Source organism: Bubalus kerabau, chromosome 4, assembly GCF_029407905.1.
Source record: "Bubalus kerabau isolate K-KA32 ecotype Philippines breed swamp buffalo chromosome 4, PCC_UOA_SB_1v2, whole genome shotgun sequence".
NCBI classification, from domain to species: Eukaryota; Metazoa; Chordata; class Mammalia; order Artiodactyla; family Bovidae; genus Bubalus; species Bubalus kerabau.
The window spans coordinates 171,056,222-171,077,618 of NC_073627.1; the positions used below are offsets into that span (position 1 = coordinate 171,056,222).

A 21,397-nucleotide genomic window follows, 5' to 3' on the forward strand; every position below is an offset into this window, starting at 1 on the left:
ATAGGAAGATTGTTCTGTGATATGCTACAGTTTTTGCCCAACTTGTTTTTTGTCTTTCAACTTTGTACATATATTTCACATGTAGAAAAGTGTGTGTGCCTGTGTGTTTTAGGTCGTCTTGTCTTGCCCTCCGCGCCCCCGCCCCTGCCCCAACTGGTAAAATTTTTTATCTTTTCCATTTCCCCTAACTATTATATAATATCTCTTTTAGTATTTTGAGTTTTCTTTATTTTTTAACACTTTACCCCTTATAAAGTGTACCAGTATCCACTGTTTTAGTGAAGTATTATTACCTTAATTACAGTGTAACTTAGAGGCTGGCCCCTCCTTATTCTTTTGTAAATTTTTATGACTTTTTATACATTTTTACTTGAACTTTAGAACTTTTTTCCCTCCAGACTCTAAGTAATCTTGTATTTAAATTGGAATTGTTAAATTCACAGCCCAATTTGAAGAAAGTTGCCTTCTTTCAACATAGGAGTATGATGGAACACCTTACCTCTGTGATGTGTGTGTGTATTTGTGCATGCTCAGTCCTGTCCGACTGTTTGTGACAGTTGTGGACCGTAGCCCACCAGGCTCCTCTGTCCATGGAATTTTCCAGATGAGAATACTGGAGTGGGTTGCCAGTTCCTACTCGAAGGGAACTTCCTGACCCAGGGATCGAACCCGTGTCTCTTGCGTCTCCTGCATTGACAGGCAGATTCTTTACCACTGCACCACCTAAAAGTCACACTTGGCACCCCACTCCAGTACTCTTGCCTGGAAAATCCCATGGATGGAGGAACCTGGTAGGCTGCAGTCCATGGGGTCGCGAAGAGTCGGACACAACTGCGCGACTTCACTTTCACTTTTCACTTTCATGCATCGGAGAAGGAAATGGCAACCCACTCCAGTGTTCTTGCCTGGAGAATCCCAGGGACGGGGGAGCCTGGTGGGCTGCCGTCTCTGGGGTCGCACAGAGTTGGACACGACTGATGCGACTTAGCAGCAGCAGCAGCAGCAAAGTAGCTTAATACTTCAAGTAACCATCTGAGAGTATTTATACTCTTAGACTGTGACAACTCCAGAATTATTTTAAGTTATTTTGTTTTTAATAATAGACTGAAAAAAAAATTTAAATACCTTTTTGTTTAAAACTCTTTCAGTTTTTGAGAATAGCACAAACTTTAATTATGATACAGTAGAGTCTTTGTATTTCTTTTTTAATGCTCCTCAAAGTTACCTTTTATATTGACAGTAGCAGGATCCAGAAAAGTCAAATGAAAATAGAACAAAGAAAATGTAATTAGTTTATAACAGATTGGTCGGAATCTTCAGAATATTTTTCTGAAATAGGTAAAAGAACATGAAGTAAATAATCAACAGCTTAATTTATGTATAAATAATATGCTGCCTTTTAAAAAATTAAGTTCCTTTCATCTCATCCCACCTTCAAAATTATTTACTGTTTGATTTGATTCCTTTCTTACTGAAGTGAAGATGCTTCCCAGTTTGAGTTGTTTTCAAGCAGAGCACTAAGGGTTTGTCCTCTCCTCTTTCTCCTGTATTTAGTAAATTTGCAGGTTTGATAATCTCAACATTTTGATATTCTTAACATTTTGACAAGCAAGGCTAAAGAATATTGGCAGTGATATTTTGGTTAAAATTTTATGCTAAGCACTTTATTGAAGAATATATTTCCTGAACATGTATCTGTATCCTCTCAAATCCTTTTTGAATATGGTAAAGTATAAATAAATTAAAATAGCCAGATTTAATCAATGCCCCTCCTAAAACCTTGTGCCTGAAACTGGTGGAAATGGAGCCTATTATCAAACCTTATATGATTCCGTATCTGGTTGTCAGATTAAGGAGCATAATCTGTGAGCTACTAATGTTTAAAAATATTTAAGTAATACAAACATTGCAGTGAAATTGCTAAAAAACAAAACAATAGAACATTAAAAAAAAAAAAAACCCATGGTTATTTTTTTACAATTAAATACAGTGTATAATGGTATCTAGTTAATTTGGATCCAATGTTCTATTGTATTGTAGCTTCTTAAAATGAGATTAAAAAGCTAAGTATTGGCCTGTATTTTTAAAATGGAGCGGAATATAATTAATACAGTGAACAATTGTTCAATGACATTTTTTGCTCTGATTTCATAAATATCTTATAAATTGTATAAGCTTACAGTTTTAAAAATTGAAGTGGTTTATAACTAGAGAACCATTATTTTCAATATTTTGAAATGTTCTCTGCTCACTGGTATCTTTACCTACTGCTTTGCTCCTTTCCAGAATTAATATTGACTTGACGGATGCCTCATCATTTCACAACATATTTTAGATGGCAGACATTTGTGGAATTTTGCCTAAAATGTCTCTGCACGCACTCCCACTCCCCCCGCCCACCCCCACAACACACACATAACTTGTGGGATCTTAGTTTCCTGCCTAGGGATTGAACCCCAGGCCCATGACAGTAAAGGCGCTGGACCACCAGGGAATTCCCCTTATAAGGTTAAAGAAAACATTTAGATTAGAGCATCTGAAATTCAAGAATTCAAAATTCTTATTTTGAAGATTGTTTCCTTTAAAAAAAAAAAAAGAAACTAATGATTATATCCTCTGTAGGCATAGTTAGTTAAGTGATTTTTTATGGAATTTTTTCTCTTTTGTTGAGAGCTCGTGTGGTTTGATAGCTGGAGGACAGTGGCTAATTCATACAAAAGTCTGGAACCAATGTTTTTTCTTCCCTCTTTAGCTATTAGGAACCATTCTGCTAGATAAGAGTTTCTAAGCAAGATACCTTGCTTTTTTCTCCTCTCATCTCCCCATCCTTCTTGCTCCTTGGACTTAATCATTTTTTCCCCTTAATGTGTGGTACACTAATGTTTAGTTTAATTGACTGGAGGTGCCATGGTACAGTGGCAATACTTCTTGTATCCATCCAATATTAACTGCCCTCTACTAAACGTTCTTTTCTTGAAGATTTTTTTTTTCTCAAGTTAATTCTGCCTTTCCTAATTTTTCTAGTATAACAACTTTTAAACCTGCTGCACAGTTTTTGAGTAGAGTTTAAGTACTCACTGTATCAGGATAACTGTGCTAAACTGCCTGTCAGAAAGTAATTATGTTTTTAATGTAAATTTTAGCATTTCAGATATTATTGTTAGATAATATGATTTTTTTTTTTTAATTTGGACTTAAATATATGGTGTTCTGAGCCTTAGTAGAGTGTAAAACGAGAGGAGCCTATTTTCTGGGTTTAGTCCTGACGATGCAGTTGGACTTTGAACAGATTTTGCTCAGTCAGGGCCATTGTTGCCCAAACCACTTTTGGGTGCATGAATCAGGTAGTTCAGCCCCTTGAACCTGAGCCTTGGGGAGATATGGAATTGGATGATTTTGTGATAGCTTTAAAAAGCAAAATGGACATTAAAAAAAAAGCAAAATGGAAATTTAGTATTTAGTGGCGGTTCTCTTAATTCATCATTCCTCCCTTTTCCTACCTACATCATTAGTTCAGTATATATTATCTCTACCCTAGATTATTGAACTATCTGTACTTGCTGGTATTTTTACCTAATGCTCTGCTGTTTATCGGAGAAGGCAATGGCACCCTACTCCAGTACTCTTGCCTGGAAAACCCCATGGACGGAGGAGCCTGGTAGGCTGCAGTCCATGGGGTCGCGAAGAGTCGGACACGACTGAGCGACTTCCCTTTAACTTTTCACTTTCATGCATTGGAGAAGGAAATGGCAACCCACTCCAGTGTTCTTGCCTGGAGAATCCCAGGGACGGGGGAGCCTGGTGGGCTGCTGTCTGTGGGGTCGCACAGAGTCGGACACGACCGAAGCAACTTAGCAGCAGCAGTAGCTGCTGCTCTTTATCTACTTTGTATTTCTTATTGTAGCCTAATCTTTCTGGAGCAACAATCTTGGATCATGTGCTTAAAATCTTACCAAGGTTCCCCACTGCCTTAAGGTTAAAATTCAAACTCCTTAACAAGACGTAATTCTTGAGGAGGTGAGCCATCTCCTGTGCCTGTTTCTCCAGCCACATTGAATTACCGGCATTCCTCTGAATGTGCAATGTAATTTTTTTATAATTCTCTTTCTTTCCTTTTTTCTGTTTTTCTCCCTTCTTCCTTCCCTCCCTTCCTTTTTGTTTTACTAACTCCTCCTCATTCAGCTTTAGCTCCTTACTGGGTTAGGCACCCCCTCTTATGTCCTTCCATAGTACCTTGAATTTACCCGTCTAAAAAACTGTGTGTTCTGTTGTCTCTTTCCCCACTTAAGATTATAAACTTTGGGGAGTGGGGAGGTGTCTTATTTACTATTGTATCTTCAGTGCTACTCAGCAGCTGATCATTGCATGTCAAATGAATAATCTTTGATTTTTTTTTCCCAGTAGTAATGGTGGGATTTTTGATCCCTCATTAACTTAGTGTTATTTGGCCATTGTGATTTCAGGTAGATGGACAGAACTAGGGACGGATTCAGTGGCCATGGCTTTTCATGAAATGAGTTGGACCAAATGGAATCTTTGTCTCACTATTTCTTATTGTGGGTTAAAATAGAAACAGTGCCATATCAGTCACATGATCCTGATTTTGCTCAGTCGTATCCAACTCTTTGGGACCCCATGGACTGTAGCGCATCAGTTCCCTCTGTCCACGGGATTCCCCAAGCAAGAAGAACAGAGTGGGTTGCCATTCTCTTCTCCAGGAGATCCTCTCAACCCAGGGATCAAACCCAGGTCTCTTGCATTACAGGCTGATTCTTTACCATCTGAGTCACCAGGGAAGCCCAATCACATGTTCACCTACAAATTACTTGTTAGATCTGAATATCCCCCCAGGGTTTTCCAAAGGGAATACCTGTCATGCCTTCAATAATCTGTACACTTGGATCTACCCTTCGGGAAATGCAAAGCTACTTGTTTCTGTTAGCAAAATACGTTACTGGGTTAGTGGGTTGTTTTGGGCGGGAGGGAGAGGGAACAAAATTAACAAAGGTCTCCTCGTTTTTTCCCGTGAGGGAATCTTTTGTGTTCTGTAGTGTACAAGTCTGTTGTCCAATGGAAATAGTTTGTGTTTTCCTATAAAGGTAACTCACTGATGGGTTGTTCTGTGTTCTCTGGGGGATCTTCTGTCTGCAGAATTAATGTTGCACCAGAAGGTGTGTTTTGTGATGTGGTGTGCTTTGCTAATGAAGCCCATTTTGCTGCAGTACCATTTTTGAAGATAAATGCTATATGGAGGTAACATTAATCATGACACTTACTGATCATAGACACGGTAACAACCTTCTAGAGCACATTCATAGCTAAAAACAGCAACAAAAGAAGCCTTTTATCATTTGGAATTGCTGGGATGGACTATATGAAGTATGGGATCTGCTGATCAAGCAATCAACTTAATTTTACATGAAATATTAACAAGCTTGATGGCATGGAGCAAAGGAGAAAATTCTCAGTGTCAGATAAATCGCTTCAACTGATTTGCACAGCAGAGCTATAAAAACAGCACAGTCTGGGGCTGTTAAGCAAGGTGAACTTTGCCCTCAAGGAATCTGTCTTCCCCCTTAGAAGCTTTGAGGGAAATTCTTGTGCCTCACTTCTGGTGTAGCGCTGTCTTAAGGTTGCTGCACAGGAGATGCAGGTTCTGTCCCTGGGTGGAGAAGATCCCCTGGAGGAGGAAATGGCAACCCACTCCAGTATTCTTGCCTGGGAAATCCATAGGAAGCAGCAGCCAGAGGCTGATAATAGGGGATGAGCACAGCCCACCCTCTCTCCCAGAAGTCTCCCTTCATTCCAGGCCCCTCTCCTGCTCAAAACTCAATTTGAATACAAAACCATAAAATAAATTATTTTTAAATGATACCAACCATTAAACAAACTGTTGAGGAGGGGCCGAAAGGGGACTAAAAGATTCAAAGGATAAAACAGTAAGCTAAAATGATGGAAAGGACAGTAACAATTTTAGAGACTGAGATGTTAGGGAATGAAAATCAGCAAAGAAAAGCACGGCTATCCCATCAGTTCACAAGTCTTGTTGCAGAGAGGCGATTAAGATTCATCAAGCCAAACCATCCATAAAGTCCAGAAGAATGTTCCCGAATACTCCTTACAATCCGTTGGAGTTCTTTGAAGTGTTCTCTGCAGAGATGTCCTTTTAGCTCACAATAGAAAGCAAGACCCTGCGGGCCTCTCTCTGCCTGTGATTCATCTCCCCTGACCTTTTAGACTGAAGTAACTGGTACTCTGAGAGGCACCCCAGATGGTATCTGCCCTTCTGTTCCTTGGCCTTGCAGCTGCTGCCCTGCAGCAGCTTGCTGTGAGTACCCCACTCCGTGACCTTGACAGTGACAGGCCTTAATTACATGAATTCAATTTTTTTTTCTTTTTGACGGAGGAGTGACTCCAGCTCTCAATTTAAAATGTCACTTAGAAATAATGCCTTGGGAAAATGACACATATTGAAAATTTACCATACTTTCCTGTCTTCCCCAGTGGCTCCCTTAGTTTCAAGATTATTTTGTTCTTCAAAAACGAAGCCATTCAAACCATTGACTAGCATATACATGGTCTATCCCTTTCTCTTTCTTAATGTGTTCCTGAAAATGTAATAAAATCAGATGTCTAACAATTAAATGGACAGGTGTTAGGAGGGGAGTTAGGAGGGGTGTTAGGAGAGAGTTTCTCTTGAAACTCGCTCTGTTTCAAGAGAACTTAAGACTAGTATTAAAATCCCAGACTCTGGATCTGGTGCCTAGGATCTGCTGCCACTGATGAGAACTTTCCAGGTTATTAGAAGCTGTGGGGAGGGGCGTTTTCTCCCCAGGAGGAAGGCTGCATTGTCGTCTTTGTTTTGGGGACTGTGTTAGGTGTAGTGATTGAATGGCCAGCCAAACAGAATAGACTCCTTTGGAATGCCTCAGAATATCTCCATGATAGAAGGCGGTATTGATTGGATTATATCGGAGAAGGCAATGGCACCCCCACTCCAGTACTCTTGCCTGGAAAATCCCATGGACGGAGGAGCCTGGTAGGCTGCAGTCCATGGGGTCGCTAGAGTCAGACATGACTGAGCGACTTCACTTTCACTTTTCACTTTCATGCATTGGAGAAGGCAATGGCACCCCACTCCAGTGTTCTTGCCTGGAGAATCCCAGGGACGGGGGAGCCTGGTGGGCTGCCGTCTCTGGGGTCGCACAGAGTCGGACACGACTGATGCGACTTAGCAGCAGCAGCAGCAGTCACTTTGTGCCTTGTACCTGCTGCACTGTGGAAGAATTATCATGCCTCTGCCTCTCAGTTCTGAGGGTGGCAGTCTCTTCATCCAGCAGAGCCAAGGGAAGGGGGATTCTTGTGACTGTAGAATCCAAATTCTGAGCCAGGCTCTGAGCGTGGAGAAATTTCAAGAAGCCAGCACCTCTGCCCAGCTGGGAACCCTTTTAATAGTCTTAAAGGGGAGCTCAGCTAAGAAAACAGTAACAGGTCATTTTTAGGCAATAATAATTTGTGTCACGTAAAGTCTCTCAATCTCACACTTGCATTGTTTCTACACTTTTGGATTATGCCCATAGAACTTTAAATTCGTTCCTAAATTTTGAGTGTAATTTTAACCTTGAATATAACTTTAACTTAAATATGGTATATATTAATACTTTGCACTAGATGTTTTATCCCATGTTTTGATTTATTCTGTTTTAACCATGATTTGAGACTTTTAATGATTCCCTTTCCCCCTTTTAGTGATTCCCTGGTGGCTCAGATGGTAAAGCGTCTGCCTGCAGTGTGGGAGACCCAGGTTCGATCCCTGGGTTGGGAAGATCCCCTGGAGAAGGAAATGGCAACCCACTCCAGTACTCTTGCTTGGAAAATTCCATGGACTGAGGAGCCTGGTAGGCTACAGTCCATGAGGTCGCAAAGAGTCAGACACGACTGAGCAACTTTACTTTCCCCCTTTAGTCTTTTTTTTTTTTTTTTTGCATTTTAAAAAATATTTTTACACTTTAAAAAAAATCATTAATTTATTTTTAGCTGTGCCAGGTCTTCATTCCTACACAGGGTTTTCTCTAGTTGTCACGAGTCAGGGCTGCCCTCCAGTCGCGGTGTCTGGGCTTCTCGTGGTGGTGGTCTCTCTTGTTGCAGAGCATGGGCTCTAGAGTGCTCGGGCTTCAGGAGTTGTGGCTCCTGGACTCAGTAGTTGCGGCTTCCAGGCTCTAGAGCATAGGCTCAATAGTTGTGGTGCATGCATGGACTTAGTTGCTCTGTAGCATATGGGATCTTCCCAGATCAGGGATCAAACCCATGTCTCCTACATTGGCAGGTGGATTTTTTACCACTGAGGTGCCAGGGAAGCCCCCGCCCCCTACCTTTTAATTTTCCTTAGTACATAAGAGTTGACTTTATCTTTAAAAAGAAAAATCAACATAATGGATTACTCCTTAAACATACATGAAATAACTTTTAAGTATATGAATTTCCAGTCCTTCCTTTTTGGTTATATACATTGCATCAGTGTTTGATCTCTCAAAATCTCTAATCAGAACTATGAAATTTCAGAGGAGTTACATTTAGTGGAAAAATGTTCTTTTTGAAAAATTGCTAGTAATAGCTATCACTCAATGTTTACTTTGTGGCTTAATCTCATCTATTTCTCACAACTGCTTTATGAAATAAGTGAGTACTCTTATCCACACTTTAAAAAACAAGAGCAACTTGAGATAAAGAAATGCCTTGCCCAGGGATACACAGTTAGTTAGCTGTGAAGCTGGTACAGAAATCTAGACAGCCTCCCTCCAGCCACGGCTCTTAAACTTCACTGTGACCTGCCTAGTGGACTCAGTGGCAAAGAATCTGCCTGCCAATGCAGGAGATGCGGGTTTGATCTGTGGGTCAGGGGAAGATCCCCTGGAGAAGGGAATGGCCACCACTCCAGTATTCTTGCCTGGAAAATTCCATGGAGGGAGGAGCCTAGTGGGCTACAGTCCACAGGGTCGCAAAGAGTCAGACAGGATTAAGTACACATGCACTCACTACTTAAACCAATATGCTGTATATACTGCGGGTGGTAACCTAAAAAGTAACCCTGGAAGTAATCCATTGGGATAGAATGTCTGTATGGAAATTTCTCCAGTTGCTCTGAATCTTAAGTTTTTGATAACTAGCAACATTTAGATCACTATGGAGACAGCCCCATTCTTTCTCTCTTTTCCAACCCTTCCCCAACTTGTACGGCTCCTTGGAGCCTTCTTGTTTTTCATCTGTCCTGTAATAGCTGATCTTTCTGAGTTTCCATCTCTGCCATCTTCTGTTCTTACAGTAATCAGACTTCCTAGGCCCATGGGTCTCAACTTTGCACATTGGAGTCACTGGGGAAGATTTAAAAAAACAAAAAACACATACTGCTGCCTGGGCCTCAGCTCAAGCTTACATATACACACACACACACCCCCAGGTGATTTTCTTCTACAGTCAAGGCTGAGAACAGTTGCCCTAGGCTGTTCACCCTTGTGCTACTTGGCTTCACTGAATTCTCCACTACAGTTCACTTCCTCATCTTGCCCTTGCCTTCCCTTGGATCAGTCTGCCCAGTTATCCTGAATCTATCTCAATTTATAGCTTCTCCATTTTCAGAATCCTGAAAAGGGATATAATCATGCAGTCAAATGGACTGAACTACTACATATTCATGGGCTCAGATCTCACCCCGGAGCTGGTGCTGGCATCTGACAATACTTTGTTTCCATTTTTAGCTCTGACACCCGTGACTGGCAGCACCTCTTCTAAATCTTCATCATCTTACCCCTCATCCTTACTACATCACCTTGACTCCTGCTTCACACTGTGGATCTTCTCAGGCCATTCCTTAGCTTTTATTTCCTCTCTGTTTACCTTTTGACTAGCTCTTTCCGCTAACTGTTTATACTCAAGTTTTAAAAATTAAAAATAAGTAAAAATTAAACTGAAAAACTCTCCTCCACCTGGTTATAACTTTGGCCTTTTTTCACTGTCAGATTTCAGGAGAAACTAGTGTTTATTCACTGTTATCACCACTCACCTCTCATTCATTTGCTTCTCAGCCATTTTTATTGATCTGCCCCTTGCCCAGAGGACTCTGAGGTCACCAGTGTTCACACATTCTAGTGACATTTCAGTTCTTACCTTGTCCTCTTGGCAGCGTTCAATGTTATTCTTTCTTGAACCCATTCAAAAAGAAAACAGCCTAGCCTAACAAACCCTTCTGTGGCTTCACTTTCTTCCTGGCTCTTTCCACTCTTGGTCTTCTTCATGCATTACCAGTTATGTAAATATTAATTATATTGATATGCAACCAACTGCTAATGGCATGCCCCACCTAGGAGAGCATACTAAACTGTGGATGGCTCGCATGTTTTTCTCTCTACACTTTCTTCCAACTGTATTTAGCCAACCACTTTTCACTCTTCATTTATTTAACTTAAAAAAATGCATAGAATGTCAATTTGTCTATAACTGAGTCACTTTGCTATAAAGCAGAGATTGGTACAACACTGTAAATCAACTATACTTCAATTAAAACATAAAATTGAAAAATTTTGAGAACACACTATATATCATTGTTTTGTTGGACCCTGGAGACTTAACAGCCTACTATAGTGTCTTCAGGTGCCAGATTCAGAAGAGTGCATCCTACAGGACTCCATTTAGATAGATTTTGAAGCCAGCAAAATTAGTCTCTGGTACTTGAAGTCAGAATAGTGGTTACCTTGAGGAGAGGGTAGTTAGTAGAAGGGGACACGCACAGGTTTCTGGTGTTCTGGTAGGACTCTGTTTCTTGATCTGGCTACTGTTTCCATGGGTGTTTCACTTTGAGAAAATTCAGTGAGCTGTGTACTTTCATGTAACTTTATGTGTTATGTAGCAAAAAAAAAAAGTACTCCCTGCCTCCCCTACAAAAGCATCAAGGTTGCAAGCCAAATGCATGAGGGGAAGGTAGAAGTGGATTCCCAGGATGACAGCTGAAACTGAAAAAGGATCCCAGGATCCTGGAAGGAAGCAAATCACTTGACCAGGCTAAGGGTGGAAACCGCCACCCACAGGAAATCTTGTGCAGGGTATGGGGGCTGTAAGCTCACGTTCATGCCATCTAGGTAACGCGGAAACCCTGACCTGAGATCCTTAAAAACTGCTTTGAAACCAGGAAACCTTGCAGGGCTCTGTCAAAGCCACTCGTGAAACTGGCCCCCTTGGGGGATTCCACCATTCAGGCCACTTTTGAGACTCCAGGTAAATGGCCTGTTGTTTGTAATTTGAAAAGCACAGATTGGCTTCCAACACACCGGCCATGGCCAAGGCCAAGGTACCCATCAGCATCATTTCTGTGAGTAGAAGAGGCGTCTGTATGTGGGCACCGCCCCCATTAAATCCCAGTTCCTTGACAGTATGGAGTGTACCTTGGGCTTTCCTGGTGGATCAGAGGGTTAAGAATCTGCCTGCAGTGCAGGATACCTGGGTTTGATCCCTGGGTCAGGAAGATCCCCTGGAGAAGGGAATGGCTAACCACTCCAGTGTTCTTGCCTGGAGAACTCCATGGACAGAGGAGCCTGGTGGGCTACAGTCTATGGGGTCTCAAAGAGTCGGACACAACTCAGCGACTAACACTTCTTTTCTCATCATGTTATATCACCAGTGCATAGGATAATGCCTGGAGTCAAAAGAGATTATTCAGTAAGGGAATGCTTAGAAGTCACAGAGCACCACTGTGCGCACAGCAGAGCTATGTGATTGCATGTGTGTTGAATTACCTAAGTCAAAACAGTGCTCTCCAGAGTAGTAGTCTGGTATCCTAGCTGGCATACGGCAAGATGATCCCTTGGGGTGTAGAAAGAAAATTGTAAGGAGGGGAGAAGGGAGGGAGAGGGCTAGATACATACATAGATATTGGGAGGAGGCACAAATTAGAATTTTTTAAAGGCCCTGTAATATAGTTGGACTTATAATAATCTTAAGTAGATATTTCAGACATGGTACTTATCAGCAATTCACTTCACCATAAACCTAGAGAAAGCTTCATGGTGGTTTGGCAGGTCAGTCTATCTTTGATAAAATGCAGCATTCTTGATATGAAAGGATAGGAGGTATATCTATATTAGCATTATGTAAATATATTAGCATTAGTAAGATGTCTTAATGAAGACAAAGAGGAAAAAGGGAAAAATAGAGTCAACACTAGACTATTTAGCAGTTTAAATTATTGTTGTTTTTAATCTAAAGCCTCCCCAAATGCAGTGTTAGTGGGCTAGGTTTCTCTGTAATTTGCCATCACCTTATATGGAGGTTTTGTTAGTTTAATAGCACTTAATGATCATACTTTCCTGGTGGCTCAGACGGTTAAGTGTCTACCTATAATGCGGGAGACCCAGGTTCAATCCCTGGGTTGGGAAGATCCTCTGGAGAAGGAAATGGCAACCCACTCCAGTACTCTTGCCTAGAAAATCCCTTGGACCGAGGAGCATGGTGGGCTACAGTGCATGGGGTCGCAAAGAGTCAGCACGACTGAGCAACTTCACTTTTACTTTCAATGATCATACAGTAGAATTAATAGATAACAGCTACTGGGATTTTAGACTTCTTACTCTATCATCCATGTCTCAAACCCTTTCTTGATTTCAGTTTCTTGGCCTCTTATTCTCTCTATGCGGTAATCTGGATAATTTCAAATCTGATTCCACTTCTCCAGGTTTTTTTTGAACTGTATATGTGCAACTTCTACATGACCTGTCTATTGAGTTTTTGGTGTCAGTGACCACCATTTTCATTTCTAGATGTTATGTGGTTCTTTTCATGTATTCATGGTCACATATGATGGTCTCTCATTCCATCTCTTGGGTTTTGTTCAAGCAACACCTGCAGTTTGTGTTCTGGGTTCTGGGTCCCAAGACCTGCATAGTTAGGTGTTTTTCAGAAATACTTTTTGTTTTTATTCCATTTTATTTTGGACTGAATCCAATTTAGGCAGCATCCCCATCTTTCCTCTGTGGGCCAGGAGTTTTCTACTTTGCCTTTCAAAGATTCCATATTTCTACAAGATTCTTGGAACAGATTTCAGTCATTCCTGTTTCGGGCTTGTCGTCATCTCTAGGTAACTAGAGACCAGCAGGTGGTCCCGGTGTAAGTATTGTATCCAGCACTCATTTACTCAGAGGTTTCTCTTCATTTCTGACCTGAGACGTTTTCTTTTTTATCATAACAGGATATCTAAAAACATGCTTTTGCATGTGTGCTAAGTCATGCTAAGTTGCTTCAGCCATGCCTGACTCTTTGCGACGCTATGGACCATACGTAGCCTGACATGGGGTTTTCCAGGCAAGAATACTGGAGTGGGTTGCCATGCCCTCCTCCAGGGGATCTTCCTGACCCAGGGATCTAACTGGCATCTCTTACATCTCCTGCATTGGCAGGGGGCTTCTTTACCACTAGCACCACCTGGGAAGCCCCTAAAACATGTTTTTAGGGTTCTTGTTTTAAGAAAGCGTAGAGAAAATTATAAATACTATATAAGAATTTCATCTGTGTATGTTTTGGCTTAGTATGTATTTTTGAAAAATCTCTGAAAAGATAAGAAACTAATAATGCTGTGGAGGTAGTGATGGGAGCAAGACTGATGGGGAACAGAGATGACAGGGAGACTTCTTTATATGAAAGTCTTAATATTTTTAGTGATTTGAACCATGTGGATATATTACTGTTTCAACCAATTAAACATAAACTTTCCCCCCTGGCCATCTAGATATTCTCTACAGGGTGGGTTTCTCCAGACATCTAGTCTACTATTTTGTTAGCAACGGAATAGTGATCATATTTGTGGTTATATAAATTTTAGATCATCCAGCCCTCTGGCTGAACTCTATAGATCAATATTTGCCAAACTGGTCTGTGGCAAAGGATCAGTTCTTTTCAAGTTTTCCAATCTGTCATGGACTGACACTTTGGTAAACTACAGTAAAAATAAATGACTGATCATATGCTTGGATGGCATGGCAATGTCAAACTGCTAGAAAAGTTTCTAAATACTTTCTCTCCATTTCATCACCAGCCAGTATAAAGCAACTTGTGGACTGCTGCCACGCAGAGCATCACTGCTGTGGATGGTTCTCGTTACTTTCTGGCATTCGGCATTGTGGATCAGAAACCAAGACCACGCTGCTCTTTAAAATTTTTTGTGTTGCTTTATTTTTTTCCATTGTAGGTAGTAGCCTGCTTTTCTTTCCACAAAGATACATTATGGTCTTATCTGAAACGTGAGATATTTGCTGCAGCACATCTCTGCCTTAATTGGGGGAGTGAGCCTGTGACTAACTGCTATAGACTGTTGGTACTAGTGAACTTCCAGAAATCACCCATAGATGAATAGTATATTTCATCTAACCTAAGATGCATTGATATGGGCATCTTCTTGATCTTCCAGAAGGGATGGTTTCCATGCTGCTAAGTCTGGACTGCCATCTGGCTGCCAGCGATTGTAAGATGCCGTTGATTTCAGAGATGTTAAAATGTGGAAGAATGTGTCTTAACATACCCTGCAGATGGCCCTGTGATTGTTCCAGGGTCTAATTACTGTTGAGTGCTTGGAGACTTGCATAGGAGAAGGAGGGAAGACACCTTTGGTGACTTCTTTTAGAAACTTCAGCACTCTGCTGAAACACTCTTTATTGTGACCCACACCTGACCTGAACTGGGACACAGTCTCTCTTCCCTAATTAGCAAAGGAGTGCTGTGCTGCACCACCCTTTGGGCTGGAGCAGCTCTGAGAACCTTGGTCAGCTTATCTGGGAATCAGTGGCACTGGTTTATCTTTCAGTGTCTTAATAGATGTTTCCCTCATCATTGAGGTTTCCCCCCGCCTTACCTTCAGCTTCCCTCCATTCCATCACTGCCATTCTGAGCTTGTGAACACTGGGGGTTCTGCTAGGTATCCCATCTCCTTGTTTGCCATGGAGGCTGGCTTGGTAGTTCTTCCAATTAGTTGTTGTGTGGGCTGTTACAGAAATTTCTCAAATTTTTCTGGTTACACGTCCATATTTTTCTGGTGAAGATAGGGATTTTTCCTTCTGCTCTTTTTATAGTTCTTTGGCCACCTTGATGGTGATTTGGGAGGAAAGGCAGTTAATGTGTGGGCTAATAACACTGTCATTCATTCCTTCACCGAGTGTTTATTGAGTGCTTGCTCCAGGGCTGGCATAGTTCTGGCATCTGAGAATACGGCAAAAAGCAACAGTCTTAAGCTCTAGCCTTCATTGGGACATTCACTCTGCTTCCTTCAGGTTTTCCTCACTGGAACCTTACCTTGTTCTATTGATACTTTCTTTCATTTCCAGAGACCCCTTTAAAAAGCTACCAATTGATTTTTTTTTTAAATTTAGAATTCAGTAATTTATTGGTAGCTTGATGCATACTTTATATAGATTTGGCACTAAGATATTCTCTAGAAATGTATGTTAATATATGTGTCATTTGCTTTTTAGCCGATTACACCTCAACAAGAAGGCGACAGACAAACAGCCATATAGCAAGCTGCCCGGGGTGTCTCTTCTGAAACCGCTGAAAGGGGTAGATCCTAACCTCATCAACAACTTGGAAACATTCTTTGAATTGGATTATCCCAAGGTAAGTGCAGTGTTGTGCTCATAGGAATGGACTGAACCATACCTTTTTTTTTTTTTAATGTATAGTAAACACAGAGGAATTTTGACATGGTATCAGGTGAAGTTATTAAAAATGTACAATGGTGTTGGCTTCATCAAATTTATGCTTTAGCAGTATTAATAGTAATGGTAATAGTAATAAAAGTAGTAGTTGTCACAGGACAGAAGTGGGATTGAGGAAGGGGTATTAATTCCTTTTCTAACTACCCGTATGTCGATCTGAATTGAAAGTGAAAGTGTGAGTTGCTCAATTTTGTCCGACTCTTGTGACCCCATGGGCTGTAGCCCATCGGGCTCCTCTGTCCATGGAATTCTCCAGGCAAGAATGCTGGGGTGGGTTGCTATTCCCTTCTCCAGGAGACCTTCCCAACCCAAGGATCAAACCTGAGTCCTGCATTGCAGGCAGATTCTTTACCATCTGAGCCACAGGGAATCCCCCTGATGTGAAGAATTAGAAATCCCTGAGTAAAGCTCCTGAAACTCAGGCATTGTTAAGTGCCTAGTAGTTTGAGTGTAAAAATCTTACATCATGAGAGTTGCAGTGAAAATGAAAAAGGATATGCATTTATCCTTGTGAAACTTAATCTCACATTTCAATTTTTTAACTATCATCCAACCCTTTCCCCTTTCTGTATTCAACCACTCTTGAGACTTAGTTACGAAATTTTTATGTTGCCACTCTTGTAAGATAATAGTCATGACATTTAAATAGTTTACGAAGTTAGCTGTGGGTTTAAAGAGTTTCTTAGAATAACCCCAGGAACATATGTATCCATTAATTATGAACATGTGGGATGAATCAGTAATCAATTTATTCTTCTGAATGAGGTTTTTGGGTTTTTTTAGATACAATTTGGAGTTATCTCCAGAGCTCGAGTTTTTCACTTAGATTTTTGTCACTTAGTTCTTTTCCACTTAGTTATGTCATTAAGGCATTTATGTGGTTAAGGAGAAAGTTGTTTGGACACATTACAAAAATGCATAATATTATATGCAAGAGATTTTTTTAATTCTTTTTTAGTTCACAATTTTATTTTCTAATTATAAAAGAGTTGTTGTGTAAGTAGAACATTTAGAAAACAGAGCAAAAGTGCAGAGTACCTGCACTCTAAAGGAAAATGTTGATCTCACAGCATTTTATTTGCTTTTAAAAGACCAAGTGCAGTGGCACATATTCTACAAGAGACAAATTAAACCACTGAAATTGCACAAATCTGAGTGTGAAGCATGAGTCGTTTGTGTCATCAAGGAGGCATGTAGTCATGAAATGAACATTTGTGTAACTGCCAAGCCCAGCAGACTTTAATATTCTCTATTTGTCAAATGTAAACATTGTTTTCCAAAAGTACAGAAATATTTTTGTTCTAGATATAACTCTTTTTCTCTGTTAATTTGATGTGGAACCTTATAGGCCATTTGGAAATATATATGTGGCTTCCCAGGTGGTGCTAGTGATAAAAAACCCACTTGACAATGTAGGAGAGGCAAGAAATGCAGGTTCGATTCCTGGGTGGGGAAGATCCGCTGGAGGAGGGCATGGCAACCCAGTCTAGTATACTTGCCTGGAGAATGCCATGGACAGAAGAGCCTGGCGGGCTACAGTCCATGGGGTCACAAAGAGTCGGACACGACTGAAGCCACTGAGCACACATGTACACACACACACACAAGCTTATATATAAAACATGAAATTCTAAAATTTTGTTTAGTTTTAGACATATGCAAAAAGGTTTATTACTGATACTTGTTCTGAATTTCTAGGTTTAAAGTTTGGTGAGACTGTTATTATACTAAGTGCCCTAAAAGATATCTGTGTTTTAAATATCTTATAACTCTACCTTATATTGATATTTATTCCTGGGGGAAATTTTTCTTAGAAAAATATAATAATAAAAAATAAACTCAATTTTCACAAAATCGATTACTTATTGGGCATCAGTATAAAAGAAGGCATTTAGAGAGAAGTTCAGACATATCAGGAAGATGCAGTAATCTGTATCTCAAGTGGCCTGATGGCTTTACTTTAGTAAATTCTGGCCATATGAAGAATTTTAAAATTAATAATCAGAGTTATTAACAGATTGAGGTTATGGTAATTGTGATTTTCTTTTCTTTTTTGCAAATATGAAATGGGTTTACGGTGTTGAAAGTCCGGTGCCATACTTGGATTCTTTATTGTCAATGATGACAATAAAGAATTTTAAAAGATTGAGAATAGGTTCAATTATTGAAAGATCAGTATAATACATGTAATAAAACTATTAAGTCTGAAAGACTAGAATTTTACCAGATAAATTTGAAAAATTGTATAAACTATATAGTTTTTGAAAGTAAGTAAGTTGTAATAATAACTTGTCAAAACTTTGAATTCAGAACAATTTTCTTACAAGGTATCTTCCCTACACTCAAAGGAAGCATCTATCTTTCACTTAAAAATCACCCTAGGACAAATGTATTAAAATAGTTCATTATTTACTCAGTGGCAGAGACTGTTCTAGACATTTGTGGTCTAAGTCCATCCTGTAACAGAATTTATTATATTCTGCTGTAATCTAAATATCATCATAACATTTTTCTTTAAGCATGTGTAGTTATTTATAAATGGTTCAAGATATTCCTACTTGATATGCAATATAATTGATTAATATGTGTTAAAATATTTTTCTACTTTAAGAAAATATTTTATGTGGTTTACTACAGTACAGAGTTTTTAGTCCTAATATCTACAGGACTGACTCAATGAGGAGACTTTTCTAATATTCATTTATCCATCTAAATTTATTCATGGGAGTAACATTTATGATTATTGCAGTTTCAGATATTTCATTCTTAAATATCAAAGGACCAAATTGCAGTTTACAGATTGTCTATACCTCTTTTGGACTTAGCCTTTCAGTCATTTCACTGTTTGAAAAGCAAAAGGGAAATTTAGTTTCACTATTTGTATAGAAAGCTTTACTAAGATGAGGCTAACCTCATCTACAATATTCTGGGAATATTTCTAGATTTTACATATTTATTACTGTGGCCATTTATAGTGGAATTTACTATACCTTGTATTTCTTTAAGATTTATAAAATAAATGTTTTCTTAAAATATTTTTAAAGTATAATATTTTTAATAAATGCTTTATTTTTGACCATGCATTTATGTTCTTTTGATAGTATAAACATATCTGAAAAATTATTCTTGTGTCAGTTAAGAAAACTTTTAACCAACTTACTATCTTGTGTTTACCAGTTGCAGTGTAGTTGGCATGATTTAACTATTCAAATACAGAGATTCCTAGCAAATTACATGTTTGGGCTGTGTCAAACCCAGAGCTCAAACACGGAGCTGAAAATGAAAGTTCCTGGTTAAAATCTAACACTTCAGAGAAAACTTGAAATACTACCTCCAATTTGGTTTAAGTTTTGATATCAGAAACAACAAAGCAAAAGTTATTTAATGAGAGTCTGAACATTTTTTAGATGATGTAAATTGAATTTCATTTTTTGGCTAAAAAGGTGGTATTTATTTTTCATTTGAAGTTAAGTTTAAAATGTATAATCAATAAAAACAAAAATTCTAAATCTTGCATTTGACTTCGGAAAGATTCCCTGGAGAAGGAAGTAGCTACTCACTCCAGTATTCTTGCCTGGAGAATTCCAAGGACAGAGGAGCCTAGTGGGCTGCAGTCCATAGTGTAGCAAAGAGTTGGACCTGCCTGAATGGCTGATAGACACACACACCTCCCTTACTTATACTAACACTATATACTTCTGAAAAAGTTTTGCTGCAGCCTAGTATAGCTCTTATCTTTCCATCAAGTAGATATCTAGTGCTATATTACAGGGGTTTTTTTTGCTGGGGAAATAGCTGAAAGTAGATTTTTAATAATATTTTATGGAATTGTATTACTTGTAAACATTTTCTTTCACTATATTCACTTATACCTGTAAAACAGCATAAACTCTAAAAGCATAAAACTATGCAATGTTTGAAAAAACAATGAACTCTTTAGAGCAAGTGTGACTGAGAGGCTCACTGTAGTAGGAAAGTGAATCGTTATTTACACCCTTTGAAAAGTCACTTGCGTGTGTGCATGTGTGTTCAGTCGTGTCCAATTCTTTTGACCTTTTGAACTGTAACCCGCCAGGCTCCTCTGTCCGTGGAATTTCCCAGGCAAGAATACTGGAGTAGGTTGCCATTTTCTCCTCTGAGGGATCTTCCTGACCCAGGGATTGAACTCGCATCTCCTTTGTCACCTGCATTGCAGGTGGATTCTTTACCTTCTGAGCCATCAGGGAAGCCACTTAACCTTTCTAATCTTCATCATTAAGGTCACTGCCTCTTGGTGGTTCAAGCAAAAATTTTGGTTGGGAAGATGGCTGACGTATTAGGGGACTTAGAGTCAACCTTTGAAGAAATTTTAGGGTATGGCAGGAATGGTGCTCATCCTGTTCTCAGATTTTTATCTGATTTCTGGAGACCAGTGGCTGTAAAATTGCTTAGTTATTTCAGTACCTCTCAGTTGGTAATTTTGGTCAGTCATCATGAAGGTAGATATTGGATGGAATGTGTAATAACTATAGATAGAAAGTATGAGGAAAGTGTACATTGCTTTCCCCTTACTTAAATTATTAAGAAAACTTTTTTTTTTTCCACTTGAAAAAAAATCTTACCTTGTTAGCTAAACTTTCATTTACCTTCATCCTGGTCCTTAAGTGCTCAACTATTAAATTCTACGCTGCCACTTTTTGCTGAGATAATGTATATTAGGCGAACAGTAATTAATTATTGCACTCAAGTGCCAGGGTCCAGCCCCGGCTGATCCAGGGTATTCGAAGGGGAGACGGCGTCGGCGACTTAATTTAAATATTCATCAAAGATATAAAGAGTAATAGAATGAGGATAGCTCAGTAGGAAAATTCAGTGGAGAAAAGAGGCTGAGTAGCTTGGTTTACGTGGAAAATCAATATAACCTGTGACACCAGGTTAGCTCTGACCACGGAGGCTGCAGGCACCCTCTCGAATAGTGGAAGGTGCCCCACCTTAGACACCTTCTCAAGTGGGTCTTAGAAGCCCAGGCAAATAAATGGTCACAGAGGACCTCCGCACTCCAGATGGAGACTCAGCTGGAAATTGAGAAAAAGAATGACATGGGGAGACCAAGCTTTGGTGAGCAAGGCCTGTAGCTTTATTTTCAACAGGGGTTTTTATACCCTAAGTTACACATAGAGGATAATAGGGGATGCAAAGTCAGCAGTCTTTGATCCTTATCAAAAACTAGGGTTTCTTTCCTGCAAATGGTTTAGGTGATTTACATCATCTTCTGGCCAGAAGGCCTATTAACATTTTATGACTCTTGACAAAGGTTTGTCAACCATAAGACTTATTTTCTCTAAGAGTAATTATTTTAAGGTTTGGTGCCATCTTCCAAAGGTGTTAGATAAAATTGCATTCCTATAGGGCAGAGGTGCAGTGGGTTTACAACAAAGGAAAGAATTTATTACCTTAAGGGTCTAAAGTTGCTAGCACCAAGGCCACTACTTATTTTTTCTACATACCAACTATGTTAATACAGATTCAAGGATACAATACAGGGGATGTGGAAACTTGGCAGCAAGTATTGGCTCATCAATGAAATCTTTGACTAGTTTTATTCTGACAGTTTCTAACTCTCTGAGAGGCTCTAAGCTATTTGACTATCATAAGCTTCCCTTGCCTCT

The 21,397-nt window shown here is 39.7% G+C and overlaps 1 protein-coding gene across 1 annotated transcript in view; it reads left to right on the forward strand.

Moving 5' to 3' along the window:
• The window catches only part of UGCG (UDP-glucose ceramide glucosyltransferase), a 38,718-nt gene that overhangs the window by 2,784 nt on the left and 14,537 nt on the right, over positions 1-21,397 (forward strand). Inside the window, exon 2 of the mRNA XM_055579320.1 lies at positions 15,507-15,648. Within this exon, the coding sequence (XP_055435295.1) occupies positions 15,507-15,648 (142 nt within the window). The remainder of the gene's footprint in view (positions 1-15,506; positions 15,649-21,397) is intronic.